This window comes from Lepisosteus oculatus, chromosome 22 (assembly GCF_040954835.1).
Source record: "Lepisosteus oculatus isolate fLepOcu1 chromosome 22, fLepOcu1.hap2, whole genome shotgun sequence".
In the NCBI taxonomy this organism is placed as follows: Eukaryota; Metazoa; Chordata; class Actinopteri; order Semionotiformes; family Lepisosteidae; genus Lepisosteus; species Lepisosteus oculatus.
In genome coordinates this window covers 5,895,376-5,920,594 of record NC_090717.1, presented here as the reverse complement: position 1 = coordinate 5,920,594, position 25,219 = coordinate 5,895,376, and the positions used below count along the sequence as shown (strand labels likewise).

At 41.6% G+C, this 25,219-nt stretch overlaps 1 protein-coding gene across 1 annotated transcript in view; it reads left to right on the top strand.

Annotated features, from left to right (window-relative positions):
* The window catches only part of mvk (mevalonate kinase), a 63,161-nt gene extending 37,942 nt beyond the window's left edge, over positions 1–25,219 (top strand). Inside the window, exon 11 of the mRNA XM_069182103.1 lies at positions 24,756–25,219. Within this exon, the coding sequence (XP_069038204.1) occupies positions 24,756–24,892 (137 nt within the window). The 3' untranslated portion in view covers positions 24,893–25,219. The remainder of the gene's footprint in view (positions 1–24,755) is intronic.

Genomic DNA, 25,219 nt, shown 5'->3' with positions numbered 1-25,219 from the left:
TTCAGGCAAGTTTTTGGCTTTGTTCCTGTCACCTAGACTGAGCTTTGTAAAAATACAGTCATTAAGTACCTCCTTGTGTTATAAGCTTATATGTAGACTGTAGTTTTAACTCTATATCCATAAATAACTTAACATCTTAGGTGTGCACAAGGTTCATTTGTGAAATGCTTAAGCCCTCTGAAAAACAGAGATGATCAGTTACTTGCCTCTGGTGTGAATACTGGTGTGGGTGAAACACTTTATCTTGGCTATAGTTTTAGCTGAGTTAATATTGCACCCCTAGATCTGTGAATTCGCTGTGGAGGATGAATTGACCAATAAATGTGTTTGCTATTCACACAGACTTTATAAATTCAAACTAGGACAACGTCATCATTGTCAGCTGTGGTCTTTATTCCTAAATGTCTACAGTAGCTCACAATATAAAAAATACCGCTGGAGTAGGAAGAGCTTCCCAGCTGTTGGCAAAACAAGGGACAATTCTTCGACTTGTCAGGCTCCCGTTAGCTTGTAGTGACATCAGTGAGAGACATACTGTACCACCTCCTTCCATTTGACTCTCCTGTGAGGCATTGTGGAAGCTTCGACGTGTTAAAGGAACATATTGGAGGTATTGGCATATTGGCGCATTGCAGGTCCCCATTCTACCTGTCCAGTCCAGGAACTGTAGTCATAAACGTTGCGGTATTCCACATTGGGTGGTTTTGTAAGGAACAGGCTTTTCAGAATCTATATTTTGTTTCTTAAAAAAGTTCAGGGTACTTGTACATGGAAAGGTTGGGGCAGGATGGGTGATGGAAAGTTTATTCCCCCAGGCTCTTCCATGGAAGAAAAGCCAGGAGATGCTTCTGGTCAAAAGAGCTGCAGTGCTTTGAGGTCACAGAAAACATGTGCAAATTATGTGCTAGATGTATCCTAAAAGCCAATGTGGATATTCAAATTTTCACTCTCCACAGACACTGGATTACAGGATATACTGTAGGAGCACAATAAGCAAATACCAACGTGACCTCATCGGTAGAGCTCTGTTTGGGCTCTCCCTCAAGTCTGTTGGACCGTTGCCGGGGTGTCTGTAAAGAGTGTCTGGATATTTTATACTGGAGATTGTCGCTTTCCAAGCGATCTGTGACACTACTTTACCAACTTGCCTGCTCGGGACGTGACCAGTTCTCTCACCCAGAAAAGTCTCACCCTGCAGTATGTCTGACTGTAGTTGAAGTCACATCACATCACACATCCAGAGATATAATTGCTCCTGCACTTAGTTTACTTTCTTGCAGCCCCTGAGGGTTAGCCGAGTGTTAACCTTTCGCTAATGCTCTCTCGGGCATTTCAACTTGCAAGCTCTAGCTGGAGTCCATGTATAATGTTACCTTATTGTTTTATTTGTTATTTTAATTATTCTGTCTCCATTTAAATACAGTGCTTTCTCTAGACATTTTCAAAAAGAAGTATCTAAAATAACTAACATCATATCAGTTGTTTGTATATTTGCCTGGTAACATCCCTGGCCAGTGATCTCCTTGTCAATGATCGACAACGTCAGAGACACACAGCAAGCGCTTGCAGTTTGAACTGTGCCCAGACTCAGGGTTAGACTTCGGTGGAGGATAGTATTGACTCGTTCTAAAAGTGCTTTCAGACGTGATCTATTCGGAAGAGCTCAGGGTTGCCACGCTGTTGCCCTGCCAGTTAGGAAAGGACAAGGACTTTTGTCCTTTTATCCACTTGATGAATGCTGCGCCTCGTAAACTTTCCTCTCTTGCGACGGGGAGTATTGATCTGTGCTGCTAATCTGGTGAGAATGTGGTCTCACTGTCTCCACAGCCAGCGGCAATCAATGGGAGTGAAAGGTCCCTTAAAAAAGCAACACCAGCAGACAAGGGTTTGCAGAGCGTAATTGAATCAAGCCAGGCTTTCAGTGATCCTGCATGAATATTTAAAAGCAGGTAGAAAATCAGAGACACCAGGGTCTGGAGCACCAGCACTGGGTCAGACTGATACCAGCGCATTGCCTCTTTCCTCTGGGGCTGGTTGACTGATGTTTGGATTTCAAAAACGTGCATTTTCAATCTGGCATTTGACCCAAAGTCACTTGTATTTACCCAGTCTGTCGCATTAGCGTGTTCCACTATCAAAATACAGCATTAAAAGCCTCATCTCTAGTGTGTCTTTCGGCCAGGGACAGCCAGTGGCACCCCCCCCCCAGAAGAGACCATTAATCTCAGTGACACATTCTATTCAGAGTCACAGGGTCTATGATGGCTGAAACTATTTATCTGAGTGTCTGGCAGCTCAGCTTACTGTGAGTGAGAGGCCAGGGGTAGGAAGAAGGTGAATGGGTGGCAGAGGGTGGTAGATGGAGGGCACAGCTAACACAGTGGAAAGTTCCATTGTGATGCCAAATCGCATTTCCAGCCGAAACCCGCTGCTGCAGAGATTTACAGCTCTGGGTGAAAGTGTGACACGCCAAGGTCAAGTGATTAAAAGAAGATACCACTCCCCCCTCCTTCACCTGTGTGATGAAACCTGAATGAAGACACTGCCGCCGTTTTAAGGTCTTTGCATCCCTGGATGTAAGAAGACGGACCTCCTAAATCCAGAGGCTCAGACCCGATTTGCAATTCCGCTTTTCATCTCTTAGTCAAGGCTTTTATTCCTAAATCTTATTACAATGCAAGCCTTTCTAGTACATCAAAACAAACAAAAAAAGAAGGTCCTGCTATGCTGTCAATAATCCACTCTCAGGAACAAAACAGCAGGCTTATTGCAAGCCGTTCTTTAACATGTTCTGCTGTGTTCACATGGAGCTTATAAGGAAAGATTCAAGGAAAATCTTCTAGGATGCATAAATGTAGTCCCTTGTTTGTATGTATGTTTTGTGCCTTTGTCATGTTTCGATCACATTCCGGTTTTATTATATTATACAGTTTACTTTATTATTCATTTTTTGTGTATAGTAATATTCCCACTGATTTATCTCTAGGGTAATCATGTTCAAATCCTGATTTTCAAATGTGTTAAAATGTAGGGCAAGAAAGCTTAGATTTCATATCTTTAATTAGCAGTGTGAAGGTCACACAACCTCACTCATCTTCAGCACAGTGTTCTTTGCCATGCGGTGTGCAAAATGTTCCAGGAAATGAAAATAAAAAATTTCAAGGCTACTAGCTTCCTCTACTCCAAAATCAATCCAAGAAATGCAGAATCTGGGAGAGAAAACAGTCGTTGAATGCTTTTAGTTATGTTGTGCTTTCTGTACCTCTTTCAATGTTTTGAATTTTTAATTAAATTTTCATATTTCATATTACAAGAATTGGCTTCGGTTTCCTTTGTTGTTCAATTAAATCCATACATATTATATAGAAAGACAGATCTACAGTATAGAATTACTACAGGGATTTTGCTGCTTTTAAAGAAATCAGTTGTCTATTATACTAATCTATGTGCTCCTATTGATTCTATAACCTATTTTTTTAGATGGTTGAATGGAAATGATTAACCGGGATGGCTGTCCCCAGGGACTCTGCAAGATATGAAATAGCTATGTTCCTGGATAATGTTTTGAGTGAGGGCATGGGTTTTAATTATTTAAAGCAATAACTATAGATTCATTGGAAAGTGTGGTGTCTATAAAACTCCAGAAGGTTATTGCTACAAAAAACCAACACGGAACACCCCTGTAAGTCAGGAGACCTCCTGGGACTGAACTGTGCTTTGGGTCGGCCAGGCACTTGAAATTGTTGCTCCTTGACGTGTGTAGCTGGATTTCAGTCATGGTTAATAGTCAAGAAGAGGAACAGGCAGGTCCCTGCATTGGAAACCTATGCTGAGTCTCTCTTGTCGTAGTTGTCACCTCTGCAGTCTCTGTCTACTGTATGACCTGTTGTTAATTGTTGCCACGTATTTCCTGTGCTAACAAGAATGAACAGAGTGTTTCCCTTGGCTTGTGTTTACAATCGGATGCCCTGTGGTGTGCAGTCATAAACTCCATAGGTTTATTCCCAAATTGAATGTGCCCTTCTTACTATTTACACCAGGGATTCCCAGTTCTTGTCTTCTGGGTTTGGAATTCTGCAACTTTTCTATGTGTTTGTTTGAATCTTCAACGGCTTAAAGCCATTGACAAAGACTAAATCAGTCTAGTTAAGCCTTAATTGGATCAATTCAGAACTTCCAGCTGAAGAGCGGTTTGTAACTTAAGGAGACAGCCTGCTTTGTTGGCTGTGCTTCTCTTTCAAAAAAGCATCAACACCAGGAAAGAGAGAAGAGCCACATGCCCCTGATCCTATTCATCCAGCTGCCCTGACTGAAAATTAAGTCATTACAAGGCACATTTCCTTTTGAAAGTTTAAATTAAAAGGTAGTTTTATTCATTTTAAGCCAAGGCTCCATCGTGTAAAACAGGACCGTTTTTTACCTGTCTGAACAAAAAAAAACAGCTTTACAGCTAACAGTTTAGTGATACTTCTTGCACATTCTTCTTGTCTGCTTTGTCAAGTTTTTCAGCAAAGTTGTCCTTTCTTTTGGTTTTTGCTTTGCTCAGCTTTAAAGTTGCAAATCACTGACATGACGCGGTATGTGTAGAGACTGCAAAGTTGTTCTTTTCTGTTTACATGAAATAGAACTTTGCATTTTAGTTGCGATGGTGAGAAATGGGGCGTACTTACACTGAAAAATGGCTAATTGAAAGAGATTAGTTTCAGCCACTGCAGCATGTCACATCCACTTAGTCATTCAATGACATAATGTAGACACAATTAGCTTCCACTGCGTCATCTAGGCACAGTACAAAATTATAAACTGCTGCATAAAGCACATTAAAACAAATATGTTTTATCCCTTCCAGTAAAATATGTCAGTATACTTTGGGCTTTAGATGAAGAAAAAACTGGTAGCCAGTCTGGTAGTTACTAAGTGCTCTATTATGTCATTAGACCCTGAACTGTGTATCAGTCACAAAGGCAGCAGTGCTATGAAATACCAATATTCTGCAAAATCCCTGTAATGTAGAGTCTTGTAATCATTGCTCCCAATCTTCACGAGCCAAGTGCCTGAAAGCACAACCCTTGGAAGGCACCTGCATTAAATTTGTTGACACAAAACCTAAACTGTTTAACTCTGGCTCTCTGTTAAAACCAAACGCACATAACACATTTTCTAATTGGCACCGTCAGCACAAACTGTCTTCTAAACTGGACTTTTTGCCTTGATGAAATGCTACCAGAGTCTAATCTTTTTAATGCCCTTCTGTTGTATGTCTGAGTCAGGAGGCGCTCTACCCCTTGCCGTGTGACTGTGGGGTTTTTTTAAAGAGCGTGGTATTGCGGCAGGAGTTCGTGGGCAGGATAGGCCGCCACCTGGATGGGTTCCCTCCTGCTCGGAGGAGGAAGTGGTCTGAGGGCCGAGCTGGGAACACTGTCTCCCCTGACCCCTGAACTTCATTGAAAGCCGGTAAACTAAACTGCATCTGGACATCCAATGGCCCCTGTAACAGGTTAGTGCACTGCACTTGACCAGGATTCGGTTCAGACAGCCAAGCCTTGCCGTCATTACCAGGCAGAATTCACCAGATACAGTTTGTTTTGTTGATTTTGTTACTTTTGTTGATTGTGTTAGTTCTCCTGTCCCTTTTGCTGTTGGACCTCTGCCTGACGGTCATTTTGTGGTAAAAGTTTGACCATCGTGTTGGTTTGGCTCTTCGGGGAATCAGCGCTTTCCCCAGACACTCCTGTTTTAAATCAGGACTTCTTTTTTTCTTTTTGTCCAAAGTTAATGCTGGTGTCAAGACAATTTGCATGGTCCCTCACCTTGTATCTCTCGCTGTCTCTCTCTCTCTCTCGCTCTTTCTTTCTCCTTGTGTGTGCATCCTTCTCTATATTGACAAGGTCACCCCTAGAAACCATATCTTATATCTCAGCAGGCCTACTATGTGTTAAATAAATCATTAAACAGACGTATCTTTCTTGAGCCATATCCACAGACAGATAGATGGATGGATATGTTTAAAACAAAAGGATCAGTTTCTATTTTTATTACCCCGGGCTGGTAGACTTGACTACTGTTTCCGCACACATGAGCAAAGACACAGGTGATCAAGTGAGAAAAACAGTTTCCACAACAGAATGGTAGGGGAAATGAGAATTTTAGCCTTTTTCATGAGAATTCATTTTTCACTTTTCTCAATTTACAAAGAAAAATCAAATAGTGATGATGTATCAAGATGTCAAAGAGTGCATTTAAAAGCCTGCCTGCTGAGGTTTTGCCTTAATTACTTAATACCCTAGGGTGCATAAATGTTTTCTCAGATTTTTTTTCTGTAGATGTCTGCTGCTTCTTATGGTGTAAAAACCTGTTGGCGCAAAAGCATCTACTAACGTTTTCAGCATGTTAAAATCTTAGTCTAATCTAAAGGCGTTTTGTGCTTTTAGTAAAGCATGGAGTTTTAACCAAGGGAGAGGTAGGTCGAGGTTGACACAGACTAATGCACACTGATACAAATGAAGAAAAATAAGGAGGTCTTAGAAGGTCTCTCCTCTGACAATTGGGGGGACGCATTGAGAGACCGGAATAGGCAGAATTTCTCTTCTTCCACTCCGCTGTCCGTTGCTCATACGAGTTCAGGGCAGTGTTTGTCAGTGGGGCTTATTAAATTCATTCTTTTTTCCCTATTCAATTCCCTGTTAATTGAACATCACAACTAACGCTCTGCGTTGTTTCCCTGGCAGAGGGGTGAGTCAGGGGCTGGAGAAAGGGTTCTTGGGTCCGCCTCATCTCCTCACGTGTTCCAACCATGGAAGCATTTGCACTGCGAGAGATTGGAAACTGGAACGTGGCACATTTTTATCACAGTCAATGACATTGACCGTGCCAGCCAGGGCCACGGAACTCCACCATTCCTATAAGCTGACATGTCAGTATTTGGAGTTATACAGAAATCCATGGGCTTTAATAGTGGGTTTCAGGTTCAGGAGTCCCACAACAAAGCAAAATCTCCACCCTGCTGCACAAGTGGAAATCTAAATCAGAATGTCATACCAGAAAACGCTGATATTTTGTATACCATACACAAACCCAATCATTACTTGCTTTGTTGTTGTCTTTGTGCAGCATGGCCGTTGGTGCCAAAGCAAGGTATTGATGGAAAGTCTTTTGTCTTGGAGGCTCTGGCTAGGTTTTTCAATGTTGAAATTGACTGTAAATATTGTAATGTCATCAGAGCATAAAGTAAAGAGGATTATGGATTGCTTTCTCTCTGTGATCTCTGGAGGAATGACCTTTCGTGATACCACAGCGTGCACTGTTTGACTGGTCGCCTGTGCCCCACACCGACATTAGGGTTTGTGAAGTGAGGAATACAGAAAGACAAAGCTGAGCCCCGCCACTCAGTTTTCTCTCGTCTCTTAAAATCCCCTGCGAAACAAAAAATGCAAGAACTGTCGTTTGAGGAATACAGATTGCCCTTTTTATCAAAAGAAGCAATTGTAAACATCCATTTGTGTTCGGTAATAGAAAAGATTACACAATGCATTATGTAAATCAATAAACACTGCTGTCCCTTTTAATCTTTAAAGTAACATTGTTCAATCAAATACATTTATTCTACCAGATTTCCAGCCCTTCATTATTACTTTATACACTTTAAAATACCCTGATCACCCTTTGCAGTTAAAAACAGGCAACAAAAACATTTTCTTTCCACCTTTTTTAATACACTGACTCAGATTAACGATGGCCTTTTAATAACCAGGCATGCCATCAACTGTCAGCTGTGATTGGCTGGAGCTTTTAAGCAGCCCCCTGACACATCCGACAGGAACATAAACCCACTTCCCCCTCTCACCACAAAAAACAGCAGAATGAAAGAAAAATCTGCACTCAATAAGGGACCACAAAAATAACAATTAGACTGGCTCAAGTTCCCTTTTCTTCTGGAGAGCAAGCGATTTTCAGACACACATTTAATAATCATCATTTGGCAGCATCCAAATAGAAACAAAGGCTACAACTGAAAAGTTATTCTCACTGAAGCTAGACGAGGGAATGCTTATGTCTGCTTTTTTTCCCTTTTCTCTTTTTTCTGTTCTTTGGGGTTCATGGGTAATTAGTGTGTCTGTTAAAGCAGCAATGTGCATTTCTTTTAATGCAGCCATCAGCTCTCGGGACATGAACAGATAAGGACAGCGGAACACCTGTGTGAGTGAGGTGATCCTATGGAAGCCGTTCTGCCTTGAGCCCAGTAGGAAGTGGACAGTAGTGTCAAAGCCGAGCCTCCCCTGGGCTGGGCCTTCACAGTTAGAGGAGACAGCTAGGAGAGTGTGTGGCTGATGTGAGGACCGGGCTCCCAGTCACTGCCAGTTTAATTAGAATGGATGATTCCTGGCTGGCCTCTGTTCCCACACTCACCGGGAGAATACTAATTTCTTTCAGCACGGGAAACAAACCCATGGGTCATGAAGGACACCTCTGAAGTTCTGTTGTCTAAGGCTTCTCTCGAGTCTCTTGGCCAGAGGAGTGACCTAGGGTTCTTGTCACATCCCATCAAAAACAAAACAGTGGAGAAAAAGGTGCGGCTCAATTTAGACAAGCCCCAAATGTGTGTAAAAGGCAAATAATGATTGTTTCACATAACACACCGTTCTGGAATCAGAGAGTCATGTTTCGGGCCTTCGCTGCCTGAGTTTATTTCCGTCAGGCCCTAAAATCTGCAGTGGAGATTCTTCATTTCCTCCCTTCCGCGCTGCGGTTTTGCGCTGATCCCAGTCTAACGCGGTCTGCTCGCTCACCTTGTGTGTGTGTGAGTGAGTGAGTGAGTGAGTGTGTGTTTCTATCAATAGGTGTGCCCTTCAGATGCGAAGCAGCGGGTGGACAGGCCCTGACTGTGGCAGGCAGGCTGGGTCTTGACAGTGGAGGCACCTGCAGCCGACAGCCAGGACCCCCCCCAGCCCTGCCACACATACACACTCTGCCCACTCCACATGCTCACAGCCTCTTCCTGGGTATTAATGGGGCCAGGTCAGATACACATGCCACTGAGGAAGTCAGTGCATTGACAAGCAGGGCTGTCTTCTCTTCCTTTTTTTTCCCCTTGCCTTCCTCTGTTATATACTGACACACTTAATTATCACTCTTCTGCACATCACCCGTACCCAGGGTGTGGAATGCCCATCTGTAACACCTCACTTCTCTCTTCCAGAAGGCTCCCTTTCTGTTCTCCTTCATCTGCCACATCAAAAGATCTCATTACCAGCTGTCATATCAAGCCAGCACTGCATCTCCACTGTTCTGGGTCCTACTTTAAACAGCACTGTATCACGTTAATAATAGGAAATGTCTTGCACACACGCATTCAAAAGACAATGCAGCAAAGCTGGGGGCACCAAGAGGCCGTGACATAGCATTTTACTTCGTTGCACTACTCTGTGAAATCTGGAAATGTATTTATTTTTTACTTCTTTCGTAGTTTGAATTCCACCCTTGACATTCTTTGATGTGGACCCATGGGGATGCTAATCACATCTTGAAAGGATCAATTAAAAAGCTTTTGAAAGTGAGTGAGAAAATGTCCGGTTCTTCCAGTTCCTAGAGACTGTGCCTTGACAGAACTTTCCCTTTTTCCTAATATATGGGACGACCAATTTGCCAGACCCAGAAAAAGCAATCTATATCGCAAGGCCAAGGACCTTTCTGCAATTGAACCAGACACAGCCAAGGGGTAATTAAAGTGAGTGGGTTTTAGTCTCTCGGCCTCCAGGCCCACTAATTTACTTAATTTATTTACTTTACGCAGAACAACCTGAGTCCACTTCCGGACAGCACTGGTTACAGTGCCAAAACCACTAAATTAAAGGCCGGTGCTTTAAATACACAATAAATAATCTGAATCGTAGATTGCATAAAAGGGGGAAAAAAGAAGAGCAAATTAATTATCTATCTCTTAACAGAAGCTCTCTCTTCGCACTTTGGTGGCACAATGGGAAAGTAATCGATCAACACCCAAGGTACGAGAGTCACAGCAACTTGTGGAATTTCTATGCATCATGCAGGAATAATGTCAGCTCTGACTATTGACAGCACGAGTATTCTTTTGTTATGTTTTCTTTCAGGTAGTAATTAAGTTAGGACACAGCTCCCTTTAATTTGGTTTAGGATTAATTTTATAGATAAATAGATAAGACTTTATTGATCCCGAGGGAAATTGATGAGTTATCAGTTGATTTCATGCTGTTTTCAGCAAAACAGCCTCCGTGACCACCTGGTTTTTGCTGCTCAAGCATGTTTTTGACTTCAAATGTCAGCATGTCCCCTTGAAAGTGGCATTCAAGATTGCCATGCCCCGGATTAGCTGTGGCACTATTTCGATGAGGTGTCTTGTCAAAACTGGGTCTGCATCTCATCTTTGTCCCTCTTGCCCGCAGTAGCAGGCGCTGCCTGCTCCTGTGGTATGTAGGTTACGAAAGACACAGTGATATCTTAAAAGGACATCTGTCCTTTCCTATTGATGGGCCAGTGCGGATCTTTTTATTGCCAAAGCTCGGTTGTGTTACTGAAGTTGAGCCTTCCTGTTTACAAGAGATGTAAAGTGACACCTTGCTTTGCTTTCGAAACTGTGTTGTGCTGTTACTTTTCGCCTCGGAAAATTGAGCATGGCTCTGAGGGAGGAAGAAAAACTGACAGCGAGGGTTTTCTTGTATAATGTCCTTGATGGCCTGTGGAACAGCAGCTGTTCACAATAATGCTGTGTTGCTTTTTTAAGTATAGTAACCACTTCTAAGCCAAATCTCCATTTTTTTGTATCAGTTCAAGCCTCCAGAAACAGTGCTGTGGGATAACCTAAAAGTAATGATTTTTTGCCATGTGAAAACCTTTCTTGATGAGCTTGAATCAGTTAAAATCTTTATTGGTCTGGAAATAATAGTATGTCCCATGTTACTATATTCTGATGTATGCTGGCCTTGATGCTTACTTACATAGCTTACATTTTTACCTTATCAGCCTCTGTGTAGTAAACTAGTGTGGCCAAGTCAAAGCCTATATCCTACCTGATGGCCAGGTTCTGTTTAAGGAGGGCTTTGACTCAAGGGACTTTGATGATTTTTCATACCAGGTGTAAATTCCAGCCATAATTGGGCTTTGCAGTTCACAGTCTGAGCAGAGAGTATTTGTGTACCTACTGTGTTTGTACAGATACACATACATTTGCATTTTGAAGCTTTGCATCTGTTTACAAGTGAATTTGAAGCATTTAACCATGTATTTGCATGGTCCTGTGAATGTCCAGTGACCTCTGTTATTGGCTTTGTGCCTGGATAGCCTCACCTGGTGAGTAATGAAATCACATTGTTAGAAAATACAAGCATGAACAGTAGATCTGACAGCTCATGGAGTGTCATGTGTAGATCGGCAGCCTAGCAGAGATCATCTTTTTTCACCTTAACGAACGACCACGTTGATTTCTATGTTCTATTTGTGAATAAATAGAAAGGATCACAATGATCTTTACCGAAAAAGGAAATGAGATGCTTTTGAAACTATGCCATGCTGGTTGCTATGTCATTTTGATCTCCATAAGCTGCATATCTCCAACATAGAGGGTTAATTGGTAAACAGGAAGATGACATCCATCTACAGAGGTCTCTGCTGCATTTCTACTCATGTTACAATGTAGCATTTTTCAGTAAAAACTGAAACCATATACAGAAATGAGTGAAAGTTTTTCTTGCCTCCTTAGTTATTTGACCTCGTCGTACTCTGTTACCCTGCATGCTAGACAGCAACCTCTCCAATCAAAGGGCAGGAAGTGCCAATTAAAAAAAGGATGAAGTTTAATCTTGGAAGGTCAAACTTGTGGCTCTACTGGTCTAGCATGGGAAATTAATCACTCGTATGTTATACATACACAATATTAATGATTTACCAGTAACTGGACTGAGGACCACCGGAAAGTGGAATTTCATATTTAGATGACACTAAAAATGTTTTGAAAATAAGTAACTCTTCATCAAATGCAAATGATTTAGCCTGCTTAAAAAAAGTACAAAGAAGGGGGATGTTTTTGTTTTTGCTTCATTGTTTGGACAGAACTATAAGGCTAGGTCTTATGTCAATACTTTCTGAAATTCATCTTCATTAGGTAAAAACAAATCTAGAAAAAAGGATTGTGGTTCCAATGACAAGATCAAGTTTTTTATTTTTAAAAGACAGGACTGGAGGACTTAAAACTAAAGGTTTTCCATTTTTTGGATAAATGCTGTTGTGCATTGAGAGGACTGATTTGATGGACAACCCGGTACAGTCTCTGTGGTGGTGTATTTTCTGGGACTGGGGGCGTGTTTAGCGGGTTAAACACTGTGCTTTTTCATCATCCTTGAGGGATCCAAAGCATAAGAGCTCATTTAGTCACATCTCCAGAGAGATTAAGTCAAGAAGTGTCTCTAGACTAATTACAACCAGTATCCTGTAGAAACACAAATGGGTAGAGATGAATCCTGGAAGCATTGCTATTTATTTAACTCCACAAAAAGCCGCTATAAATGGATAAAGATGCTCATGGTCGAAGTCTGTGTGACAAACATGGTATGAAGCAATTAAGCAGGTTAATAACTACGTTGTGAGTGCATCAAAGCCTGTTGTAGGGGGTGGGTTAAAGTTCAGGTTGCTTAGTATCCCACTTTTACTGTTCTGCGCGTATTAAACAGCTGCTTGTCATATCGCACCATTAGGGGCTAATCATCCACGAACAACTAACATTAACAAACAGCAATCAATTGTTACTATGGTGATGAGGTTTAAAAGAAAAGAGTGATGGCCGCAGACACAGAGTGATAATACCTCACAGATGAGACGGTTGTCATGGAGTCGCTGACTTCGGGCACCCCCTTTTTCAGCCCACTTTCTTCAGAGAGGGGAAAGGTTTAGGAGCTGAAGTTCCTGGGATGTGTGCTGGATTTTGTCTGAAGCACAGCACGAGGTCATGTGAAGTTATCGGTTAAAAGCGCAGGAACTAAGAAGGGGATGAAAGCTCTGGTAAAAGGATCAACAGTTCTGGTGATCATAAGGGTACCCCTTGAGTGCTCAGGCGTTGCTGGACTCTGCTCAAGCTCAGGAAATTGTGCAATTCTACTTGCTTTGGGTTGCCTCAGTGTACATAATCTATTCCACTGTCGATCGTGTTAAGCATCTTTCAGAGTCTATATGTTTGTTTTTTGCTTTCCCCACATGCAAACAACAGAAAAGAAGCTGTAGAAATGCACTTTAAAAATCCTAGTTTTTGCATATGTTTGACATATGAAATACGTACCTAACCTCTAAACGAGTTTAAGAGGTATAAAGTCTGCACTGGGGTGCTCTCTACCTGATCCACAATCCCCCTGAACTGCAGGGCCTGTGTCCAAAGGGATGTGTGTATGGAGCAGAGGACCTAAGGACGTTGCACAAGGGTTTAAATACATCACATCGTGTTGCTTCCTGTGCTGTCAACAACTCAGTCAGAATTATTTGCGTTCCTTTCACTGTCCCAGTTTTCTCAAAACTCCCAGGCACCAGGCATCTTAATGTATACAGGATCAAAGACTTGTGTATGAAGGTTGCTTTTTGCTGTCAGCCCAGGCAGAAACTTGTGTTTTCTGAATGAAAATCTCCATAACTTAAAAAGGTCACGGTATGATATTTAATGAGCTTTTTGTGTTATTAAGCAGTGGTCCCAATTTCTCTGGAGATGTTTGCATGATAATCCTGAACAATAAGCTTGAAAACTAATTACTGAGCTGTCGAGATAGAGACACACCACTTCAGTCAGTTTTCTTCTCTTCTTAAGAACGTGTACCTTTGAAACTTAGGGTGGAGTCCTAGTAATTTGAAATCCAGAATCCCCCAAAGGAAATATACTTGTAATCTCATATAAAACTATGGCATGCAGCATGGGGATTTACCAAAGAAAGTTTTTCATGGGTAAGTTCAACACTTTAATTTTCAATTATAATGGTGGTGGTTTCTGAGACAACTACCACCTCCTAAGTTAAATCTGATTTCTGAGAGGCATGTGGCTTGTGCAATGCTCATAAAACAGGGAGAAAAAGATCCAGTTTTGTAGAAGTCCAGAATGGGCCAGGATGGAGCCACACTGCATGCTCAAAAGACCCCGAGACCAGTGACTGCAGGAAACCCTTCGAGAGGAGAAGGATCAGTAACCGAAGACAGCAAAAGACGTCACAGAGGAAATGAGGTTAGGAGCCCCAGAGTGAAAAAAAAGAGACTTTGTAAACCTTGAAGTGAAATTAAATTTTATGGTAGGAATAAAAACTGATGAAGGATATTTGAGCCTGGAAATAAGAGCTAGGGAAAGCAGACCCCCCCAATGGGTCTGGCAGCCCAATTCAAGCTTATTGATTTCCTGTCCTCTCCTTCAATATCTCTAATGCCTGGCCTCCAATAGATTATGACAAACATGCCTGCCAGAGATGGAAGATCTCTTAATTGAACTTGATAGAGTACAGTTGAAGATCACAGGCTCTGAAAATTCTGTGACATAGCAGGTTTTGGTAAAGCACTCCCAAGGTCTTTGACAGTTAAGGACCAGAGGAGAAGTGCACCCCTTCTCCCCTCTGCGGCTGGGGGAAGAGACTTTGACTGCACCGAGCAATGTACAATTGACTCAGCACCCCACAATAACAGCATCCTGCCAAAAGCACAAAAAACAGAGAAGAAAAGCTCAGTGCTCTATTTTGATGTAAGTAACAAGCACAGCTTGTTGTAAATAGGCTTTCTGAGCCCTTAGGCAGGCTCTCTCCCTAGGGGACAGCTTTTACGTTTCTCCAAGGGTTGTTCTAGCTGAAGGTTTTAACTGCAAAAGCACAAACAAGTACTAGATTCAGCTGTTTAGGCGAGATGAAAAAACGTTCTTTGAAGGCACGGCAGCACATGACTGTGTTATTAAATCAATTAAAAGCTGATCTAATAAGGAGAACAGAGTTCAACATGGACCCATATTGAAATTTATTATGCAGGGTTTAGGAGCTATTCAAGAGCTGTTAAAAAAATAAAACTTGCTTATGTCGGGATAAAATGCAGGGCCAGTGCTTGCTTTCATTTCTGTATGATTAGAAATGGAATGAGCCCTTTAACTGTAAGTTTGGCCACGTAATTGTAGGTAACCCCTGTGTGTGTGGATATTCAAACAAAGGCAGCCCAAGGCTTCTCTGTGCAAATTAGGCTCAAGTATGTATGCATATTTATACAAATCAGGAACAGACATTTTAGTCGAATGGAGACGTACGTGAAGACAGCTTCGATATAAAATTTCAATCAGAGATGAGGGGAATGGAGGAAATCAAGGTAATGCGCGTGTATTTAGGCACCTTCAGAGATCATTCCATTCATCATTTGTTTTGAAGATGTTATTCTGGCTCTAATGCTAAAAAGGCTCTTGAGATCGAAGGACATAATGTGTTATAGACTACTTAACAATCCCTGCAGGAGCTTCACTGTCTGGCTGAGTACAATGAGATGGTATGAGAGATTTAGGGTGTCTGAGAAAGTTATTAGGGTTATTGCTGGCTCCTTCCTTATTTGGTACGTCCAGGTTGTGAAATTTCCTGCTTTGATGTTAAATGAAATACTCACAAACTATCGTTTAAAACAAATGTTTCATCTCGGGATCTAGTTTGGAATGTCCAGAAAGAGCTAAGCTAAGTGTGTACAGCGTCTCAAGATGACATGTAGTGGGCATTGCCCAAGTGCTGCTGCTTACTGTGGTGAATAAAGGAATAAATCGGTAGAGAGTCCAACACTGGAAATTAATGCTTGACAAGACATGTTTTTCTGGCAGGAAACCTAGAGTAGATTAGTGGCACACAATACTACTATAGGTGACCTGTCTAGTTGAATACGTATTGAGAAGTGAAACTCTTGTTTATTCTTGCCTAATGACTAAGGAAGGAACAATGCTCTTAGGTCCAGATCCTGATCCTGTTTCCACTGCAGGAATTAGGAACCCCAATCACTGCAATGATATTTAAACAGAGCTGTCAGTGACACAACAGTGGTTTAGAACTCTGTATTTTTAGAAATCCATCTTTTCTGCTACCTTTCCTGCTTAGAGTCTTAAATCCTTCTGGTCTGTGCAATTTCAATAATAATAGAAGCACCAATCCTTCTCAAATGGACTCCACGCATGCCTAATCCCCTTTAATTAGCAAACCACCCTGAACTGGGGACACCCCCCCCCGAGCGGTGCCCCTCAGCAAGCACCTCCTGTTTGCACAGCCCATCACCTCATAAATTATGGATCTCTCTATTAAATCGAACGACGACGAGTCCCCGGTTCTTTACAAGTCCACCACGGAACCGGATCTGGGGGATGTGGTACGTTCTTAACAGCTGTGCGTGATATTAAAAGGGTTTGACTCTCTGGGTGTGCAGTGACAGCTGGGGACCAAGAGAAGTCAGATGCATTTCCGGCACTCCAGCTTGTTAAAATTCTGCTTCACCTCATCTGGGTGTATACCTGTATGAATAATCCATTAAACTGAAGTCCAGACTGAGTTCAGCGGGTTGGGAAATATACATTCTTTGCACCCTAGAGTTGCTGTTTTACTGCTCCCATGTGCTTTTTCCTGCAGTTTTTAAGAGAAAGCCTACTGATGCCCTAAAGCATGCAAATGACAATGATCTGTCCACACTTGTTTTGTGACTCGTTATGCAGTTTCAAAGGAAATGAGTAGAAAATATAGATTCAGTCAACTTAAGCCTGGGAGTCTCACTGTCCATTAGTCCTGTTCCAGAGCACGAGTTCAAAGCACATGAAAAAAGACTTAAAATCCTTCCATCAACATGTGTGTTACGGTATATGTATGTAAGGTGTCCAATGTGTACTTTGTTTGATTGGGGTTTGCATCTTGAATTCATGATACAGTTTGATTATCCTGATATCCTGATTATCCTTTTCTTTGAATAAAAAAACAGCTACACAAAAGTAACTGGGCTCTGGAATAAAGAGTTTGGGAAGGATTACTGTTGATGCATTCATCCACAGTCTTGGATGTTGGTTTGAACTCTGAAAGTCTTGCCGAGCCCAGGTGACAGTCTTCAAAGTCGTGTGTATGTTCACTGAACTTGCTTCCAGTGGATGCCTGGTGTCTCTGCCCCCAGCCAAACTGATCTCATCTTCATCTCTCAAGATTTCATCCTAATCTGTTTCCCCCCCCCTGCTCTCCTCCTTATAAATCTTCACTGTCTTGGCAAGCTGTCATAAATCATTTCTTGCTTCCTCCAGCTCCATTTGCACATAAGGTTTCATAAAAAAAAAAGAAAAGTGAACCTTGAAATTTCCCAACCGTGGAGCCAGAAAAATGAGAAGGAAAGTTTCGATACTTCCACACCGAGCTGCTCCTCCTTTCAGGTTCCTAGTGCATGTCTTACACTTCAGATTCATGCAAAGTCACTGGGCTCAGATTCTAATAAATTTCTCCCAAAATGAGCAGTAATCCTTTAAGCTCCACAAATAAAATAAGATAATTGCAGCTTAACACAGGAAAATAGCATCTAAGAATCTTGCCAAAAAAGGGAGACTTAATATGAATCCTAGTTTACTCAGGGATTAGAAATCTTAATTCCTTAACCTGGTGAACATGTTTTTTTTTTCCTCCAATCATAAAGTCTTGTAGAATTTGGAACTAAAGACAGTTTCTGTTCTCTGCACAGGCGTTTATCTTATTTTCAAACCATGAGTTCAGAATACCAAAACAAGGGTTTGAGTTTCAGACAGAAGGTGCGCACAAACCTTTAATGATAAGGTCTCACTTCTCACCTCTTGTTTTCTGCCAAAGACATCCAACTAATCACACTCCCAGGCTGTATTCAACATGTGGTGAAACTGGGCTCAAACTATCCACTCTTAGACCACAGGACCCTGCACTGCACACTGAGTGGGCACTTCTTTTGATTGAGCTTCTCAAAATAAACCAACTTATGGTTCATGATCTCTTGAATAACAAAAAAATATTTTTGATCTCATTGGTAGAGAGTATTTTACGGGCCTGTTTGGGCATTATTCGTCATACTTGGACAGTAGGTCTGTGTCCAATTCAAACCACTTTCCCGAAAAAGAAGCCGTCGGTTTAATCCAGTTTTGTCCAGCTGTTTGAGAGAAGTTTACAAAAATAGTTTTCATAAAGATGCTTTAAGCCAGGAGTCAATGAGCATGCTAGTCCCTGGAATAAAAAAAGCTGTGCATGACTTGAAAGAACTTCATCTCTAACCCACAACACCCGCAAGATTCTGATGTAAGAACAGACCCCCTTCTGAAACGGTGACAGCTCATCACAATTTATAAACCCTTCCCCTGCTGCCTGGCTGAGCCTTGGATGTACTTCAGCTTCAACAATAATCTAGAGGTTAATTTCATTATTTGTTTATTTATTTGCTTAATTTAATTAAAAACAAAAACTGATTTGTGGCCACTCCGCATCTAGAGGATGTTTCAGATGGAAAAAATGTATTTGTCATCACACAAGTAATTAAATGGATCTGAAACCAATTATCCATTTCCCTTGATGCTGCAGTCAAAATAATATTTGTACCCACACTAGTACTCTTGCCCTTCTCTTTAACAACTGTCATCTAAAACACTGTCGCTATGGCAACTTGTGCAGGTGAGACTCATTACAGTTAATCCACTAATTACTAACTACCTCCACAATTGGTTATAATTACTTCAGGGACACGGTTAACCTCTCATTTGGTATGCAGAGCTGCTTTTCGGGAGAGAACAAATAATGACAAGCCCAGTAATTTACCACAATGCACTTGAAGGCACCACTTTTTTCCCCTCTCTCTTAGGGTCTAGGATATATCCCCATTCCTTTGCCTTTATTAACTGAGGGACGGTTGCTATGACAATTAATCATCCGGTTCTTCGTCAGCAATTTTTTGCCAAATGTCTCTTGGTTTTGTTGTCGGAAAGCCAGGAGAGGCAAACGATATGAATCGTTTCAGTGGCTTCATTATCTCTGATTACCTTTCTGTTCACCTGTGTGTAGCAGGGTCATCTGTTTTCACCAGGAGCGTTTAGAGAAGTGCGCACATGCAAAACACACTTGAATCAGCTGGTACTTAGGCAGCATTCAGGCCTAGATCTTTGATGATAAAGTGCAGATCTCTATGGTTGTTTTGCGATTTTCCCACGGTTTTACTAGGTGGAAAAGCCTCTAGCTGGACACCTCTACTTCTCTGTGGTGTCACTCTTCATTATGGCAGTTTACAGTGTTTTTACTTGGCTGTGTCAAAGGACTCATTTATAAGGGCTGTAAACTTAACTGCTTTTCTGTGAAAACCTAGCATCAACAATATTCTGCTTTTCCTCATTCATTGTAAGAATAATTTTGCAGCTTATGTCATGGTACTGTACTATTGATCTAAAGCTTCGCTGTTCTGACAGAGCCCAGGTGCATCCGCTTCTGCAGCTTGGTCAGGTAGTATGTCCTGGTCACTCCAAGGTTGTTGAATGAACCTGTGCTTTGTGTTTAATGTTCCAATATATCCTCTGTGGTCTTATTTACCTTGTTGTGCCAGATGTAGTCTTTCAGGAGTGAACTTAATATCTTAATCTTCTAAATCAGGTGATGGCCTTTCATGTCTGTAGGCCCAAGTTCAAATCTAATTGGCAGAAAGTTTTATTTTCACCTTATTTTTGCAGGATCTCATATTGACATGTGCCCAAATTAAAAGAAACTGCCCCAGTTTTGGCCTCAGTTGAAAAGAGACATACAGTACTACTAGCATGTAGACTACAGTAGGTCAGGGAGCATTGATGACATCTTCTGGCAATAGAATTTATTGGACCCAAAAGCCATTGTCCTTCAAATTTCACATATCCCCAGTTAAATCAAGGAAACTAGAAAACTTTCTACCTTGTCTGAGGCCCACTCCTGTCTGTGGTTTCCACTTTCATTTTCACAGTGATGTGCAAAATTATTTCTAACCACGCTACAGAGGAAAAGAGAGATGAAACAAAAATGCCTTTAATTCTCTCCCAGCTCTTGTGTAAGTCCAGTGCTTTTGTTGCAGAGCTCTAATATCCTGCTGGAGTCAGACTTTGGTGGACTGTTCCCAGATCCCCTTTTAACACCCCCTTTCATTGTGAGGCTGCAGACTGAGTGCATCCTGAGTGTGACTCAAACAGGAACGCAGTCAGTAGGAGCCAGGTCTGCAGAACAGAGGTGATGAGGGAGCTCTTCAAAGCCCTTTGAAGCACATCAAGCTCAAAGTCCAGCGGGCAATCTGAGAACTTCAGAGACAGAGGAGAAATTGCCTTGAACTTGAAAGTGAATAAAAGCCATTTTTGTCCCATCTGCTCTGCTTCTCTATATCACTAAGAACATTTTGAACACACCTTGGAAAGCTGGTCCCGCTGTAAAAGGAAAAAAGGATGCCTATTAACCGATCTACAGTTTTAATATATACAGAAAGTTACTGTTAAAGCAAAGCAACCGAAGATGTCTGTCACCTTTCCTATTTTGTTCAGAGCTACGTCTTTTTAAAAAAATAATAGCCTGTTAAAGCTAGGATATTAGTCTAAGCAGCTTTGAATTTACATTTAAACCATAAAGTATTATCAGGTCATTCATTCCAATCTGAAAAATGGATACTGTATTTAAAAAAGATAAAAAGAGCAATATTATACTTCCTAAGAGAGGCAGGTTATAATTATCATTCTGGAGAAGGATGGTCCCTTTACTGAACTCTTTTCTGAAGAGAATATGGAAAAAGAAAATATATGTGTGTGTAAGCTTCAAAGGGAAATGGTACAGATCAACTCTAAATGGGATATTAACGAAGCATAGAATTAATAATGAGAACAATTATTTACTGTAATTCAGTGTCGGACTTAATGTGTGCTTAAGAATGTCTTACGATGAGAAATGTAGTTTGGAGGGTTTCTGAAAGAGCCTGTTCTTATAGGTCGTCACAACAAAAGTTTTCCTACTTCACGTTTCATCGTATGTCTCATTTATTGTTTTCATTTTAAAAGAATCAGAACATTAGTGGAAAAAATACATTAAGTATCCCTGACTGCTGTTTTCTTGGAAATGCAATGTCATGAATGTCCAAGTGCCTCGTTATTGGACTAAATCTCATTTCCACACAGCAGAAGTTCCCTTCAGTAAGAGAGTTCTTCTCTCCCCAACTGGCTTGGCGTTCTGTCCGGGGTTTTTAGTCTTTTTTTTTATCAGAAAAAGGTCTTTCATCTTGGAGATCTGAAACCCTTTGTTGATGTGTCTCTGAGTCTTTCACTTCCCAACTACAGTAAATCACAACCCAATCAGAGCTCCCAGGGGACATTAAGGGCCAACTCACTATCACTGCAGCCCAGACATTTGCAAAGCTGGGTGGGCTTCTCCCACAGGAGGCAGGAAGTCTATTGAAGGTTCTGCAGACTAAACTTGAATGCCTTTCAATATGCAGTAGTAGTCAATAGATCCCAGTTTAGGGGGATATGTATGTTGTGGGACCTCGGAATGTGGTTTGAAACGGGGTTTTGTCCCTGCACTACTGGTTTCTTATTTTCCTATGACATCCTGTGGCGGAAGCAGAAAATTCACAATGGTTGTCTGGGGGTGAATTACCTTTCAGTATTGGTAGCCCAGCGGATAACAGGCTTTTGTTTCTGATTACGCGCCTTCTACCTATCCCCCAAATCCCATCTATTCGCACGGCTGTGCAAAGTGCCTCGATTAGTTTCTAAACTTTTCACCACTTTCTCTTCCGATGGATTAGCATGACAGAAGCCAGGAGGTAAGTGTGTTGCCACAGCAACGGATTGCAGCCATTTGCAGTTTGAGCAGAGGTGTTAATAGCGGAGTTGAGGCCTTTGGCACGGGGATAGACAGACCCAAAAGGCCTCAATTTGTCAGCTTTCCTAGACAAGATCAGTGCAATTGCACAGACAGCTGGTTTTGTGTTAAAAGGAAAAAAAAAAACAACAGAGAAAAGAAGAAATCAGAATTGGAAAATCACCTGGGACTGGATGTGTTATATTACTGTTAATAGTCTACACTTTAGTGCCACTTTAGTACCTCTGTGTTTTTGTATTTCACCCCTGCGTTTTTAAACAAGCAGTGTGAGTCCAAGGACATAACAGTACTGCCAATTTATTTCTTAACCTGCAGCACTTGTTAGGTAAGGGCTGGTCACACAGAGATTGCTACTGTAAAGGTTAATGCAAACTTTGAGCTCACTGTTTCCTCTGCCAGTGGATTATTTACCATTTTAAAACCTTGAGCTGAGTTATTCTGAGGTCACTTTTGGACAGTATTATAAAGAACATCCATGAAATGCATTTTCAAAAAACCAGAAACACGCAGAAGGGCCTGCCAAAATAACATTTAAGTGTCAAAGTTGTTTTCTTTTTTCTTCCTGTAAACCCTGTTGTACTGTGTGAAAAACTGAACTGAAAAAGAAGTTTCACCGTGTTTTTCAAATGCCTTCGAGAGAGGCGGTCAAGGTTATGGTTGAGTATGAAGTTGTGTAACAGTGACCTGAGGACATGGAGGTGTGAGTTAAAGTGAGTTTAACAAGAAATTTCTTTCAGAGCTCAATCCTTTCCTGTTTAAGTGAGTGTTCCTTCTGTTATGTAGGCTGTGCTTGTTTATCTGTACTGCTGGCTGTCCGATCTTTGGTCCTGGGTTTCATTCAGGTCTAGGGTATGTCATCTACATGTTCTGTTTGTGTCCACAAGGGCCTTCAGCAAGAGCTCTAGTCTCCTTCTATGTCCCAGGACATGCTAGCTAGGTTCGTTTGTCTTGAAATTGTCCCTGTGTCTGTGCACAGCAAAGGACTGGCATCCTATCCATGTGGAGTGTAGTCCCAAGTTACACCCCTTGGTGTAACGTCTAGGATAGACTTGGGGTTGACACAGCCCTTACCGGAATAAATGGCTCTTTAATAATAAATGGGTGGTTGTCCTAAGAATACATATATTCAAATTTGCAGCACTTTTGATATAGAATGTTTTTATGTGGGAAAACTACACTAATAACACTTTCAGTTAGCAATACCATGAGGCTTGATTATGAGGTAAGCCTTTAACAAACACAAATGAAACTCAGAGAGGAAAGGTGATACAGATTGCACAAGTTACCATCTTACTTTAAATAACTTTTTCTTTATCCTGTGCCACAGTCAATAAAAAGAAAGGCTTTAAAATTTAATGAGTGCAAAAGGAGCTTTCCCATTATCATACATGAGGCCCGGTCCCTGTGTTATTAATTAACCAGCACAACAGACAAATATCTCACTCATTTTCACTAGGCCCCGTAGGCTTCATGCCCTGGGCATAAAATATTCAAATGCGTTTGTCAAGCAAAATGACTGGAACACACACATATACACACAAATGCTGCCCGAGCAAGATGAGAAGTAAAGCAGGCAGGTATGCACCTGTTCAAAACCCTTTTGCTTCCACAGATGTTCCAGAGCCTTCTCATTCATTGTTCCAGTGGTTTTCCATTTTTGCGTGGAGGGTTACTGACTCCTGATCATTTTTACAGACCACTTTTTGCCAGTGACCACAGTGCAGTCCATGAGCCTGCAGTCCTCAATTTCTCTCATCAAAAGTACCATGATTCTAACACAGCCCCCTCAACTCACATGACATGATGTGACTGGCCTACAAAAGCAGAGATTTAAATGAGAGTTTGTGTGTGTGTGTGTGTGTGTGTGTGTGTGTGTGTGTGTGTGTGTGTGTGCGTGTGTCGGGGGGGTGGCAGGGAGTGTAGATCTTTGGACCCAGGGTGCTGAAAGTATTAGTGAATAATAAAAGCAGCTTTCAAGAAGCGCTTGTCTTGACAAATTGATTTCCAGGTGTGAAACAGAGCAGCCCCTCTGTTGTAACGCCTAAATCCCACTTCACACACAACCTGCTAATTCAAAAGTAAAGGAAATTAACACAAGATGGAAATGAGATTGCAGGGTAAAGGATAATAGAAATGGGTGGGCGAGTATTAGGAGGAGAGGGGCAAGGGGCTAGCGATCAGCTAGGGCTAGCCGAGTCGCAGGACAACAAGTGGAGTGGTGCCCACTGGTCCAGAACACCTGCAAATCACAATACATTCAAGCTGGGTAATAGGGGCAGAGAAAGGGGGAGTTTTTGCACAAAGACTGACTGACAGATCAATACCGAGGGAAGCAGTCAACCTTTGAAGAATAAGAAAAAGGAGATAGTTAGATAGGTAGTTAGATAAATTGAAAGGCAGGCAGCCAAAGAAGGCAGGTAATCCAATCATTTCAGTCATGAAGCATAAACAAAAATGACAGTCATAAGGAGTAAATAATAAACAGACAGCACAGTAGTCAGAAAACAGGACAGACGGACTGAAGATCGATGAAGAGTAGACAGGCAGAAACAGATCTTTTCTGCAAGCAGTCAAGCAAACTGTGAGACAGGAATGACATAGGAAGTAGAAGTGGAATGAACACCTGGCTCTTATTTATCTGAGAGCTTCTAGTGGGTTTCAGTTTTTAGCAAAGCATAATAAAGTGAATAGCAAAAAATCTCTTCAAGAGTCAATTATATCCTGCAAATGGGAAATGGACTATTTAATTGCAGACTGCTCCATCACATAACCTTGTTAATTGCACACTGCATATTTCCGCTGTATTCCCTCGTCTGTTGATTGCACGTTTCTTTTTTATTTCTGCCCTTTGCCTCTCCTGTCAAATCACTGATTTTATCCCCTCATTTGCCCCCTCGCCACTAGGTCTGAATGCAGCATTCTGGCTCGATTCACAGGTCCAACAGAAGAGAGATGAAGATCTGAAGGTCTTGAATAAGTCTTCACAGGCCTGCTTCTGTTGGTGTGCTGGGCAAAGAACACGCGGCTGTCCCTTCGAGTAATGAATGTTATCAAACGCCTGAGCTTTAGCTTAAGGTGGGACTTTGCAATGAGGCGCAATCTGTCGCAGTGGTTAAAACAGTATTCATCTGATAGATGAAGCTATAATTTGAAAAGGGGGACCTGTGAAAATCATCATCTCGTCTGAGCCACTCTGACTGTCACAAGTGTGGACATGTGAAGAATCGCCCAAGAAAACTGTAGGTTCCATTAAGTTTGTAAGCCCTGAGTGTACTAAAGCAACATCATTTTAATGTATCTTCAGTACTGAATTGGGCCTGAAGTGCTGTTATATGACACAAAGTTTGCCACATAGAAAGACATAAATT